Below are 15,000 nucleotides of genomic sequence, written 5' to 3' on the forward strand. Positions count from 1 at the left end.
TAATTTTTTCTCTCTGATGAAAGAAAATTGAAATAAATACTCAATTAGCTGCCGGCTTTTCTGTTGGACGGCTGAATGTGAAGGAAATTAAGTGTCACAGGAGGCGTTCAAAGTGCTGCAGGTGCTTTTAGGTGCTTTAAGTCAAATATCAAATTGAACTTGAAAAAAGTTTCATTTCTCATATGAGGAGGTATTCTTTTAATTTACAGAATATTAATCTGAACTGTGAGCATGTTGATTTAATTTCTTTCAAAAACATGGAAAAAAGCTACTTGACGAGATATGTTCCACAAATTGCACTTTTCTGTAGATGTAAAAAAAAAAATTTTTTAAAAACTGCCGGGGAAAAATGTCCAGAAAAATTATAATGACCATAATTATTAAAATTATGTTATTTAATCATTATTATTTTTGAGCATTTTTTTTCCAGATAATTTCCTTCTTTGTTTTTTTTTATCTTCTTTCTTTTGCTAATTTTAATTTCATTCTCAAATCTATTGAATTCTTCTTCTTCTTCTTCTTATTATTATTATTATTAAGCACTTCTTTCCAGATTATTTCCTTTTTTTGTAAAAGAAAAAAAAAGTACCTTTTTACTGATTTCTTGCTATTTTTTTTGGGTTATCTCTTCTTAAGCTGCTGATTTCCTTCATCCCATGTTTCTGAAAAGAAATCAAGCCATTTGCTCAGGCTTCAAAGGGTTAACTCCTCTCTGAACACGTGTGTTTCAGCATAAAAACTCGTAACTATACTGAAGCCTGAAGGCGAAACACATCACTGGAGCGGCAAAGAGCAAAGCTGGAGCTGAGATGTTAGAGGACATGAAGGATAAAAAGTCATAATGATTTCGGCGTCAGTCGTCTGTCGGAGGTGTCGTCATGATGTGGTCATGCAGATTTGAGGGAGGAAAGCTTTTTGAAAACTTCCTGGTGTGTTCAAAAGTCACTTTGACATCAGAGATTTTTAAACTTCTAAATGCAAAAAAAAGAACAAAATTATCTCAGTGATGCATTTAAAGAGCCTCCGACATTCAACATCTTACAGGAAGAGGATCGTGTTGATGAGCTGTTTTTTCGGGGAAATCAAACTAAGAAGACAAACAAGTAAACAAAATATTGATTAAAAATGTGGAATCTGGTCGTTGTTCAGACTGATGTCACGAATATGTAAATAAGAATAATAATAAGAAAAATGTCTGAAAATAATCCCAAAAAAGTTTGAAAAAACAACAACAAAAAAGTCTTAAAAAGTGCAGAAAAAAATTATATATAATTTCAAATATAGAAGAATGATAATTATAAATATATTTTTATGGACATTTTCCCTATTTTTTTTTTTTTTTTTATATATAATTTTGTAATAGCCAACCCAGCATGCACCTCTTTTTTATTCCTAATTTTCAGGAATTTTTTTGTCACCTTTAACAGATGTTTTGGAATCTGTTGCTCACCGCCTTTTTTCTCCACGTTTTTTCAAAATTATTACAACCAATTTATTCAGGTTTTAAAGGGTAAAACTGCTTTGCAAAAGTCTCTGGATGCAGCTCAAGAAAACTGATGTCGATCCAGGTTTCAAAGGTTTAAGGGGTTAAATATACAGAATTGTGTTAAAAAAAATATACTGCAACAAAATCCATTTTCAAACACCAAAAGTACGTCTCAGTCAAAAGTAAAACTATCTCCAGTTCCTCCAGCGAGGAGGTCAAAAGTCAAAGTCAACAGCCGGCCGACATCAGACCCTGAACCGATGATACGTAATGAAGACACTGAAGAGACAGAAAATAAGAGTTCTCGCTCCGCTCGCCGAGCCTCTGAATTACACTCGTGAGTAATAATTTTGCAGCACTCACCCTTCAGACGGCGAGCCTCTCAGCCTCAGTTTGACTGATATTAGTCAAATTGCGTCATGTGCTTTTTAAAGATGACTCTCTTTAAGTGCAAGAGGGTGTTGAAAGCGGCGCGCAGCTTCAAAGGAAGATCTCTCTCCTCCAAGGTCATCTCATATTTTAACTCCAATTTCAATACTTTATGAGCGTGACTGTAATTAAAAGGACGGGGTCAGCTGTCTGATGGATTATGACAGAGCAGCCGGCGGGCGAGGTACGCCCGCTTATTAATGTAGGAAAAAAAATATTCACATTGATGAACTTTTATGTGGAAATGAAGCAACTTTGGTGCTCGTTTTTTAAGTTGCACTGAAACTCTGACGGCTGAGTTTATGTTTCAAACAGGACAATACGTTTTTAACACTGGCATTTTTTCTGAGCAGGAGGAAGGTTCATATTACAGATTTGCACAAAACTGGAGCGATATTTTCGGATTTCTGATCCAAGGCTACGTTGGGTGAGTTATGCGAGCGTAGAAACTTTTTTACGATAAATTAGAGTTTTCTTTTCAAATTGACATGTTTCCATTAGGCATATTTTATATTTGCAAATTTCAAGTTGCGCAATTTGAGGTTTCATGGAAACCCACCTCAGTTAAAAAAAGTTTTGAGGATGGCATCTTTGTTTTACTTTTTTATTCCCTTTACTTAAACCAAAAATACACGCACATGGGTAAAAAAAAGACCTTGTAATTAATTAAAGCAATAAAATAACAGTTCTCAAGTTATCGAGAAAAGAAAAAGGAAAACAAATATAATATTAATAATTTAAGTAAAATAAATAAATGAATAAATAAATAAAAAATAAAGAAATCTAACAATAATATAAGAAAAAATAAATATAAAAAAATATATAAATATAATAAATAATACAAATAAATAGAATACTCTAAATAGTTGATAAAAGGTAAATTAAAACATAAAAGAACATATAATAATAGACAAAAATGTTAAAAATAATTAAATAATATTATCTAGTAAAATAGACTAAAATGTTTAAATAAATAGTCAATAAACAAATAAACAAATAGGTGAAGCTCAATTAAAAGCCAAAGTAAAAAGTTAGGTCTTAAATTTGTTCGTAAAAACATAAACAGGCTGCTTTTTATTCTTTTTATTCCTCTGCAGACCTTCCTGCTCTAAAGTGACGCTTTGCTCTCCGAGACTGTCAGAAACGATACGATCCACGGCGGTAAAAAGACTATATGTCCTCCAGATAAAGTCAGCAGGAAGAGAAACAACCAACCAGCCATAAAATCAGCCCCGCTGTAAAGCATTAGCATACGGAGGGATGAAGAGGAGCCCGCGGTGAGAAACTTCACTGTGAAACAATGTCAGCAGTGATCGATGGGAAACTCCCGCTGCACGCAGGAAGAGGCAGGTGAGGAGCGCAGAGAGCGCTGCTGAGGGACGACCAAAGAAACAAGACGCCTCCAGGAGGAAGAGGAGGAGGAGAAGAGGATGTAAACAAATGAAAAAGCTCAGCCGGACGCGTTGGCAGGCGCGTCGTTCGCCAGGTATCGACTGCGATGAAAATAATGACGAAGGCGCCTGTGGAAACGTAGTGCTCATCGTCTGGAGGAGAGGATGCTGGGAATTTAACGCTAACGAAAAACTTATAAACTGAGTCAGTTAACCCTTTAACACCTGGAGTGACATCAGTTTTTTTTGTGCTGCCTTCAGGCGCCTTTTTAAAAGCATTTAGACCTCAGAAACCTGAAAACTCGGTTTGATTTTATTTAGAAACACGGAAAAAAGTCAACAAGCAACTTGGCGAGAAATGTTCTGCAAATGTAAAGAAAAGTAAAATGTGAGGAGAGACTGAGCTGAAAATGAGCTCAGGGTGATTGTTTTTGGGTTTTTTAAGATTCTGAAGTGTGTGTGTGTGTGTGTGTGTGTGTGTCCTGGATTAACTGGGAAAAAAGTCAAAAAATATTCATCTTCTAATTATATATTTAAATTTATGGTGCAGAAAATGACATTTTTTTCTCTCTCCTTTTAAGCATTTTCTTAAGGTTTTTTCTTTTTAATTTGTGTTTTTTATTTCTTTTTCTTTTCTTTCCTTTTTTTTTCAAATTCTTTGCTATTTTTTTGGCCATCTCTTGTTAAATAGCTAAATGCCTTCATCTCATATTTTTTGAGAGAAATCATGATAACACCAGCGGTTCTGTCCGGGTGCATTCCCACCTGACATCGTCGAGCCGCGTTACGGTCAGATGTGAAAGGCGGCTCTTGGCGTCACGCTCGTGTGCTGAAAGCACTGACAGAGTGACGCAATTTGACGATTTTGGAGTGAGAACGGGTCAGCTGGATTCGTCAGTCTCCCCCCAGGTGCCACTGCACATTTCAATAATGTAACACAGACGTCATTACTAACGTACAGCATGTGAAACAGAAGATGGAAACCTGAATGTTTCTGCTGTTAGGGATTAAATTTGAAATCTATACATTTATATAGATTATGCAAGCCATCTTGTGTATCATGAGGGTGTGAAAGGCGGCTTTTGGCATCAAGATCTCACGGCGAAAGCACCGAAAAAGCGTCTTTGGAATAAGAATGGACTCAGCCCTCGCTCAAAAGTAGATGCATGCTTCCTCCTGCGCAGTGATTCAGCTGGCAGAGAAAATAGTTCCTACAAGAAACTGCTTTCAACGAGGTCTGTGGATTATCGTGATTTCACCAAACCCCTGAAAAAATATATTTATGTATATATATATATATATATATATATATATACATACAATGGGTGGTGTATTTCATACTCCATGAAATAAATCCACATGAAGTCGGATGTTTCTCCCTCCCACTCTGTGACCCCCTCCGTCACTTATTCCCAAATATCCCAGCATCCCCTGCTGAAAGTTTGAATATAATTAGTGCGCCACATTGTGAAAACGTCACTGCTGTAAACTGGGAAAAGGACACATCCCTCATTTCGATTCATCCCATTGCCTTCTTCTTCTATCCCTCCATCCTTTTATCCCTCCGTCCTCTCCTGCACCACATGCTCCAGACTTTTTACCTCCAAACGCTTTTCACTCTGCTTCTCTCTCTCTCTCTCTCTCATGCTGATGATAATTTAAGTATTAGGGGAAAATCCATTTATAAATTAAACAAAATGACTTGATATCCATCGAGTCCCTTAGTTCATCAGCCTGTTCAAACAAGGAGGGGAAGATTGGCTTCGCGGCGGCCGGGGTCTTCGGAGACGGCGCGGTAATTAGATCTGCCGCGGATTTATTCTTGGCTGATTGGTGCTGGTGATGGGTGAGGGGCGGCTTTAAATTAATTGGAGTTCCACATTTGAGGTTTTTGTTCTTTTTTTTCCTCTTCTCTTTTGACTTTCTGCAAACCTCTAACCAACCGAGCCTCTCCGTGCAGCAGACGGAAAGACGGAGGACGAGAGGACGCGAGGACGTACACATGTGGTCGTCAGTGTCAATATGTCTGGAGAGAAAGATAAGGAGAAGATCTAAAACATGCACGGGGGTTTCCCGATGCTAATTTGCCCTAAAAGATGGAAAGATATGAAGACATTGAAGGAGAAGAAAAGGGGGGATTGCGCGAATGTCTCAGTGATTCCCAAAGTTAATTTGACCAGAGAGAGAGAAAAAAAAGAGCAAAGAAAGGAGGAGGACAAAGGTGTTTGTTCTACCATGTTAATTTGTCTGGAGAGAGAGATGGAGAGAAAGAGAAAGAGAGGCAGGGGATGTAGGGACGTGTTTGAATGTGCATGAGTGCTTAGCAATGTTAATTTGTCCAAAGAAAAAGAGAGACGGGAGGGAGGGAGAGGTTTCAGACGGACATGTATGGATGAGAAGGAGTGATCCCCAATGATAATGTGAGCAGAGAGAGAGGCAGAGGGAGGATTAGGATTCATGTATGTGTTCTTTAATGTTAATTTGTCTGGAGGAAGAGAGGAGGAATAAAAGAGAGGAGGAGGAGGAGGAGGAGGAGGAGGAGGAGGAGGGCTGGTATGAATCTGTATGAGCGTCTCCCAGGAGTAGCAGGGGCTTATATCAGGTGTCCAGGGGAATCGTCCGGTTCTTTTCTGCCGTAGACAATGTGAGGTGACTTTCTGTCTGAGGGGGGACACTCGTGGACGGACAGGAAAGTCTTTGGATTGAATCGTCAGAACGATGAGTTTAAAAACTGCTGGTGCCTCGTTTTCATGTTTTTGACTCCACAGAGAAGAGTTCTCTGGTAATTTGGGGTTCAGTCTTCATGATATTATCGTCCGTTACGATGGTCACCGTCCGAGATCAGATGATTATACTCTACGCTCACTAAGCACGTGTCAGCAGTGCGTGAGCAGCGCTCAACGTGTTTTTATTTCGGCGCCCATTAACAAGTAAGAGCGTGCACACTGCACCCTGAGCAGCGCTTGTCAGCCGCAGCACATCTACAGAAACAGGGGCTAACCGGTTTTTTACACGTGCTGCGCGTTTGTCAGCAGAAACAGACAGTGAAGATAGAGTTTTGATGGTTATAATGACTCTACCACCTTTTACTGCAGTTTAAAAGTCTCTCTGTCAGAGAGATGAGGAAATACGGATTCTGTTTCAAAATAAAAGCCCACTGACAGCGTCTCTGTGGACAGAATCCCATGTGTTATTGACACAAGGCATTTTATTTTGAAACATACGCAAGACCATGTTGTCAGCAATGCAAGAGCTTCATAAATGAGTGGTGCTTAAAAACGTGGAAATACAGCACTCATAGCAGCAGGCAGCAACGCAGCAGCAACGCAGCAGCAATGCAGCAACGTCGCAGCAGCAACGCAAATTTGAGGAAGATGTGTACTTTAATAATCTGCTGCTCTTTGCTCAGGACTCAGCACTTCGAAGATCACCTGGACGAATCGACCATCTGATTCAGTTTGTTTTTATTGTTTACCGACTATGAAAAATGCCAGACGCTGGAACAGAAACGTAGAGCGCTCCCTACAAATGAGCGACAAAAGAGGACCGATATATGTGGGAGGCAATAACTGTTTTAATGTGCGCGTCTTTTTGTTGATGTTACGTTGGTGGTCGTTCACTGTGACCGACTTCACAAATTAAAAGATGTCAGAAAGAGAGAACATGATATATAATGTATAATATCTTCATAAAAGAGTTATTTCAAGCTTCATGTTAACTTTTGTCTTGTTCCTGTTTGGGATTGTTATATTATGTGTGTGTGTGTGTGTGTGTGTGTGTGTGTGTCTGTGTGTGTGTTTGAGAGAGAGCTAGTCTCCAGTTGACAGCACTAGTGTGTTATCAGTCAGATGAATGGGGATGAATCTCCATTGTCAGTAAGAGTAGCATGAACACACACACACACACACACACACACACACACGCACAGTGTGTGTGTGCAGGTTGAACTGGTTTTTCAGTCCAAACATCCAGTGAGAGCTAACACAACGCTCCTCATCTTCACCTCCTTCCTGCTCTTACTTCAGTTCCTCCATTACTTTCTTGACCTTTTCTTCATCCACTGTTCAATCTGTCCTGAGACCGTTTTCTCCTCTCTTTCTTTCTTCTACACCCTACTCCTTCATTCCTCTGCACTCTGTCCTTTACCTCATTTTATCACCTTAAAGTCTGACAGAAGCAAAAAAAAAAAAATCCCTGGACCATTATTAACAGAAAGAACGTTATTCCTCCTTTCTTTCAACTATTCTTTCATGAGTCTTATTTTGCAAAGTGACAATAAATGAAGCTTGTAAGGGAAAAAATACAGATTCCCTCGTGTCCTACCTGGTTCAGGTGTCTCAGAGTGCGACGACGAAGAAGCCGAGGACGCCCCGTCTTCGTTGACGGCTCCCTGGGACAGAGACATCCCTCGGCCCGGAGGGAGCTTCATGCCGAGCTGCTCTGCCATCTCCACGTGATCGCCGGGGTGGATGTAGTCGAAGACACTGCTGCCGGTCAGCTCCACCTGAGCAAATACAGAAAGAGGCGACACGTGGTTATCATCGAGTAATCCTCCAACTGCCAACATTTTTTTCCCCCCAAGTCCATAAAGTTTATTCGTGTAAATGTCCGGGTTTTGCTCAAAACATACTAGTTTGTATGTCAACACCGCATGAAGGTTAAGGGGTAAAACACATCCAAGAACTGTTGAATATTGCTAAACCAACACGTTATCATCCCAAGTCATCACGTTACTGCTTTACAGTGAACTTCTGCGTCTTCGTATTACGATCTACATATCCTTTTGCGTCTGCTGTTGACATTTCACGATGTCACTACTGTGATGTCAACAAAAGCGCATGGTGGGATGATACTACACTTACTTCATGTTTAGGCAACAAAAGAACGTGAAGAAAAACAGATTCACATCCACACGGAAGGTGAACTCTGGACACGAAAGTTGGTTGTTTGCGTGACCCATCCTCCTCTCCTGCCCATATAAGCGCACCCACACAGCTTATATCACGTGGTTACCAGCAGTGTTATCACCTGACGCTGTCCTTCAGTGTTTCACGCGAACACAACCGGTTCTGTCCGGCCGCATTCTCAAGTGACGCCACCCGTGCACGTCGCATGTGGACGCGCCTGGTGCCCATCTACCGGCATACTACAACAACGCTACCAGTTCTGTCAGAGCGAGTCCTCATCTGATGACCACGTTCCGGCTGGATGCAATAAGAGGCTTTTTCACGCTCGTATGCCAAAAGCGCTGACAGAACGTATGTATCTGACAACTTCGGAGTGAGAACGGGCGGGGCCATCGGCTTGTGGCCCCCAGGTGCAGGTCTTAAACTAGTGAACCAAGCAAGAACAAGATGATGTGCTTTAAGCTTTCAGTGAGAGTGTGTGTGAGTGTGTGTGTGTGTGTGTGAGTGCGTGTGTGTGTGTGTGTGTGTGTGTGTGTGTGTGTGTGCGCGCACTTTGCCATGACGTTCATAGGAGTTCTTCTTTTACTGTTCTGACACTTTGATACTGTTTTAATACCAGATGATACTTGCTTTTATGTATTTTGTTTAAATGTCTTAAATCTGTATTGTAGTGATGTCTTGTCTTGTTTGATTGCTGAATTTCATGTCTGCACAACTTTATTTGTAACCTTGAACATCAACAACAAACGCAGACGTGTCAACGTCAAAGTCCTCTGACCGCGCGATGTTGGGATGACAATGTTTCGGCTCATCGTTTTCTTCCTCGACCTCTTCTTCCTCTTCATCCTTTTCCATCTACTCTTCCATGTGTTGTGTGTCCATTCTCTTTTACTGCTTTATCTTCCTCCTCTTCATCTTGTACCTCATCTAAGTCTTCCTCTGACTCCTCCTCTTCTTCTGCCTCTTTTCCTTTCACCTCCCCTTTAACGCCTTCTCCTCCTGCTCCTCTAATCCATATTTTCTACGCCCTCCTCCCTCATGTATCTCTGCTCCTCTCTGTGCAGCTTGTTCTCCTCCTTTCTTTCTAGATTTTCCTCTTCCTCCTCCTCCTCCTCCTCCTCCTCCTCTAATCCGTCCCTCAGCGAATCAGCGGCGGCTTTTCATTCTCATGGAAATGGAATGAATAAGCTTCTTCTTATTAAATAAATACAGAGTCCCTTCACCTTAAAGACTCTCATTAGCGGCGATAGAAGCGGATTTGTCTTCGTTAATTGGGGATGAGACGAGGGAGCGCCGCCAAAAACCGCGGCGTTACGCTACACAAACGCACATACACACACAACACAAACACACACACACACACACACACACACACACACACACACACACACACACAACCACGCAGCCTGCACAAACAGATGCATGTCAAGGTTATAAACACACACAAACACTTTTTATTTTTTGTGTAATTGACATACACACTCACAATTAAGTGCAGAATTTTCAACGGGATCATGTGACCGATGTGCTCGCCGTTTAGCGTGTGTGTTTTCATTTGTAGCATATCAAAAACATTGTGCACGTTTATTTCCACATGCTAATCTGGTTATGTACTGTACAAGTGTGTGCGCGTGTGTGTGTGTGTGTGTGTGTTCAGGTTTTTGGGGGTCCACTGGGACAAAGGGGATTACATGGGTGTAATCCCTTTAATAAGAAATCCCTTTAAGGCAATTTAGTCCCCTCATAAAGTCTCATCTGGAGCAGAAAGTGATGATTAAGAAATGAGACTGATCACTGAATCTCACACACACACACACACACACACACACACACACACAGAGTCACGCAGACCCTGGTGCACCATGGGAGTTAGTGTTCATGTTTACACGTTACAGTGCTAATTGGATCTACATTGTTCTTCTTCGGAATAACACGCCGACTTTTAATCAATTAAAACTTGGCACAACTATTTTACATAAAGTCAGCGGCGGAGCTAATTACACAGAGGGAGCAGCGCAGAGATGGAATTAGACATTCAGACAGTTACTGCAGCGGCACTTTAAGAGAATCATCACACAGCAGACTGAGAAAAAGCACATTACTGTGAGGCTAATAGGAAGTCTACAGTCCAGTCAGGATGCAGCCGAGATTTTAGTCAGTCTGTTTACATGATGTTAGAAAAAGTCAAATTATTGCGTTAGTCCGACTAAAACTGGACTTTTAAAATTCGTGTATACGTGTTAGTCTGACTGAAATCGAGACTAAATCGAATTTCTAGAAATGGGACTAACACACACGGATAATTCGATTAGAAGTCGAGCTTTTCATGTTAAACAGCTCAGTCGATCTGCACGTAGTGTTCCCAACTTGGCGACTTTGTTGCTTTATCTACTGACTTTCCAGACGCCTTGGCGACTTCATTACTCAAATGTGACAAATCTAGCGACTTTTCCAGGTCATTTTGGGAGTTATTGTGTTGACAAAGCTCTGCAAAAGCATCTAACATATCCCGTTCAGCAGTTCAAGTTACAGCCAAGCTCACGAGAGCCGAGTACAGCGAGGGCGGCTGCCGTCTCCTCCTCCTCAGCACAACCAATAACAGACGAAGATTTTGTACAGTAACAGCAGAGCCGTTGTTCAGTACAGATATGTAGATATGTTTTTGTTTAAATGTTCGCTCTGTCTTTTTAAGTTTCACACCCAAAAACCCCTCACACGGTTCACTCTGTCTCAGTCAGTTCTTCGTCCCTCTCCTCGTCCCTCTGGCCAAATATAAGCAAGACCATGGTTTTGTTTTGCTCTACATTCATTAGGTCACTAAAAAAGAAAAGAATAAAACGTTATGGTGGTTTGTGATCGTTACCGTGATCTCAACAAACGCATGTGGTGAAATCCTTATGTTTACGCAACAGCACACGGCAACCAACACCACCGTGACGACGGTTAGGATTAGGCAAAAGATGCACATGGAAAAAAAAAAAAACCCTCTAATGAGACAGGAAGTGAACTCCGGACTCCGGACTCCTGCACCCCCCCACCTGCCTGTCGTATAAGCGCACTCGTGGTCTTTATATTACGTGGTAACCAGCAGTGTTATTAGCTGACGTTGTCCTTTGTGTTTTTATACGCACGTGACCAATTCCATCCGGCAGCATGTGCGCGTTGCATGTGGACGCACCCGCTGCCCTCCAGCCGTCCACAAGTGTATCATAACGGCGCCGGTGGTTCTGTCCGAGCACGTTCTCATCTGACGCCGTCCAGCGCTCGCACGCTCTAAGCACTGACAGAGCGACGCTATTTGGCGAGTTTAGAGTGAGAACAGGCATTTTTCAGGTCGGACGCTCTGATGGGGAACTCGAGTTCGACTTATTGATGCTCTTTTCAAAGCCAAACTCCACTGACAAAAACAGTCATTTTACCTCACTGAACACAGGAGCTGCTGGTCTACCTCTGCCTTGATTAATTAGTTCATTGGTGTTATTGTGAGATTTTGGTGAATCTGAATTAACTCTTTAATACACCAAAGTCATAAAATAACAAAAAATAACGAACTGATCTTGGCAGCAGTACACCAGCAGCTCCTGTGTTCAGAGAGGTAAAATTACTGTTTTGGTGAATGGAGTCTGGCTTTCTAGAAAGCATAGACAAGTTTCACTTCCCGTTCAGTTCCCTGTTGGAAAAGTCTGCGTGTTTGTGAAGTTATGAGCATACGACTGGATGAATAAGATGATTACACCGCAGAAGTCATGTGAGAGTTTGTAAACAGATGGTTTGATAAAGTTTTGCTGTCGTTAAGTTCTCTTAATGCATGTGAGAAAAGTTTTCCTCAAAAATTCAAACAGGGTGAGTACTTAACATACAAATGATTATTTGAATTAATTTCTATAAAAACAGCTGAACTGTGAGTTATAGAATAAAAAACAAGTTCAAATGTCTTTTAAGGTGACGGGTGAATGCAGTCGAAGTGTCAGTGACATTTAGAGATGAAAAAAACTTGAATGTGAAAGGACACAAACTCGTCCTGCATTGACGGCTTCGTGCGTGGCAAACTGCAATATGTTTACTTGGCAAATAAAGTGACTCTGATTGAACGCTCACAGTTTGTGCCAGAGTCTGTTTTTCACCAAAAACTGGTGTTGAAGATGTATGGCGATGTGAGATTTTTAATCAGCCGGAAACCTTGGCAACCACCTCCACTATACATCACGTTATCCTTCCAGCCTTTTACACAACAGAGGTTGGCCAAGTGATTTAATACCATTATAATGTTTTTGTCTTTTGTCTTCATGGGACAGCAGACAGCCGAGTGAGACGAAACACGGGATACAGACAGAGGAGGCGACAGCCTTCAAACTCATGTGAAATACTGCAAATATTCTCAAGGACGAATATGTTTTGACTGTTGGGGATATGGATCATATATTTTACAACCGAAAACCGTCACCCCTAGAGGTCAATTTAGAGACAGAAAAGAAAACTTCCATCATCAGACAAATCACATGTTGAGATTTTAGGATGATTTGGAGAGCTATAAATGTATAGAAAAAAAATCTGTTAATTTGAGTCAACAATGAAAACAGAAAGTTACGAAGTGGATGTGCAAAGTTTGGAAGATGAAGATATTTATATAGTCAAATAAAAGATGAGCTATTGCGTTGCATGATGGGAAATGTAGGATACATTGTTTTTGGAGCTTGACCCATACCACAAAAAGAAAGTCAAGATTTATGCACGTCTGTCATTTAAGCCTGAGGGACTGTTTGATGCATTTTACACAGTTTTCATTCTTCTTTTTTTTTGATAATGGTGTCTGTGTTCATGCATTTGTCATAAATCTAGTCCAGATTGTGTGTTTTTGTTTAATCAGTGAATTTCCAGCTCAGCTCCTACAATAGGTCTAAAATATTTTATCATATTTACCTTATGGAGAAAATTTATGCTATTTATGCTGTCACAATCAGTGTTAAAAAAATATATTTGTTTCAATTAAAAACATAGTAGCATCATGACAAAAACCTGGCATTTAAAGAGTTAAAATTCTGAAAATTAATGATTTTTAAAAAATATTTGGTATTGATATTGGTTTAAAAAAATAAACTCAATGAAACTAGAAAAGCATATTAATGTATAATATTTTTAAAGCTCTATTTTGAAAATAAAGTTATCTTTTAACACTTTGTGTTTGTTCTCTGAAAATAGTGCGATAGAAGCATGAAGTAGCACAAAAAAATGGATGTTTTCCAGGTTTGAAAGGGTTAATAAAGTCCTGACAGTGAGGACGATGAGAGCCGTAACGCAGCGTCGGTATCTGCAGCTGAACAGCCGGAGTGACGCGCCGGCGCCCCGATGACCTCCACGTGGAAAACTCAACGCTCCCATCGGTTCAGTTTGAGTTCTGACATTGTTTGTCTGTTTAGAGTCTTCAGATAAAACTTATTAAAACACAACGGAGACGGCGGCTTTATCGCTTCACTCCCCCTCTGAGACAAGGACATCGAGTGACAAAAGACAATAAGACTGATGGTGATAACCATGTCCAAACCAGAGACAGACTTCTGTGAATGTGACGAAATGTCAAGCCACAGAGTGTGTGTGTGTGTGTGTGTGTATCTGTCCTTCCTCTCTTATCAGTCTCCTCTCCATATTTTAGGACACGCATGTGTGTGTGTGTGTGTGTGTGTGTATTGGAGGAGGCCCCTGTCAGCTGCAATTACTGCAGTGTAAGTGTTGCATCACTTGTTCAAATTTGTAACCCAGCACGAGAAAAGGAGTCAGAAAAAGAGAACAAATATCAAATTAAAGTCAAAAAGTCACTCTGCCAGGCGGCGTCTGAGACACGTTCAGCAGCAGGACAGTGAAAGTGCAAATTACCACGAACTTCACGCATACTACACACTACACATACTCACAGTACAGATAGCAACCTGGTTACTGGGATGTTATCACCCGAGGAGAAGTCGCAGAACGTCACTCAGTGGAAACACAGTCATCTTGTGCTTGTGTTTCATTGACCTTTTGAACTTTATCACTTAAGTTTGTGCAAATCTGTAATGGAAATGCGTCTAGAGAGCTTTTCTTTCTTTTCTTTTGTTTTTTCACTAATGACTACATACTAATTTTAAGCCTAGTTGTATGACTTTTAAAAAAATCTTTTCATTTTTGCACCTTTTGTCTGCACTTCTGCTGTGATTTTCTTTTCTTTTATTTTTTTAAAAATCATTTAGTAATTGATTCTACCTTTTCGATTTTATCTCTTTACTCTAAAAGCACTTTGAATTACCTTGTTGTATGAAATGTTTTGTACAAATAAAGCTGCCTTTTATCAGGTGGAATTAAAATACTGTTCATAACATGCGACGGATCGATCAGATGTGTTCGTTTCCAATCACGCACACTTCTACAGGTCAGTGTGAGAGTCACATTTTAAGGCTCGATGATGCGTACCGTAATTTTCTTCATCTCTCTCACGTTAAACAAACCTCCCGCTCAGAGTGTGTGAAAGAAAAACAGGAGCCTCTTTTGTTTTATTGTGACGATTAAGTCCTGAAAAACAAAGCAGCAAATAAAAGAAAACTGAAGCGTTGAATTCCCATTAATCAGCTTCTCACTCTCTGGATCGCACTTTAATTAATATGGAAACATTTTAAAGCCACACACGCACGCACGCACACACACATACCTCAAAACAGTAAAAAACCTCTGTGTGACTTTGCAAAGTACTAATCAAATAAATTGATGTTGGCTCGCAGGGTTCAGAATTAATTACAGCATTAAACATTAGCTAAGT

General features: G+C 40.5%; 1 protein-coding gene across 1 annotated transcript in view; it reads right to left on the reverse strand.

The window, feature by feature from the left end:
- Positions 1 to 15,000, reverse strand: part of LOC121953749 (neuronal PAS domain-containing protein 3) — a 291,906-nt gene that overhangs the window by 44,281 nt on the left and 232,625 nt on the right. Inside the window, 1 exon segment of the mRNA XM_042500962.1 lies at positions 7,630 to 7,810. Coding sequence (XP_042356896.1) covers positions 7,630 to 7,810 — 181 coding nt within the window.

The sequence above is a fragment of the Plectropomus leopardus genome, chromosome 14, assembly GCF_008729295.1.
Source record: "Plectropomus leopardus isolate mb chromosome 14, YSFRI_Pleo_2.0, whole genome shotgun sequence".
Lineage (NCBI taxonomy): Eukaryota > Metazoa > Chordata > Actinopteri > Perciformes > Serranidae > Plectropomus > Plectropomus leopardus.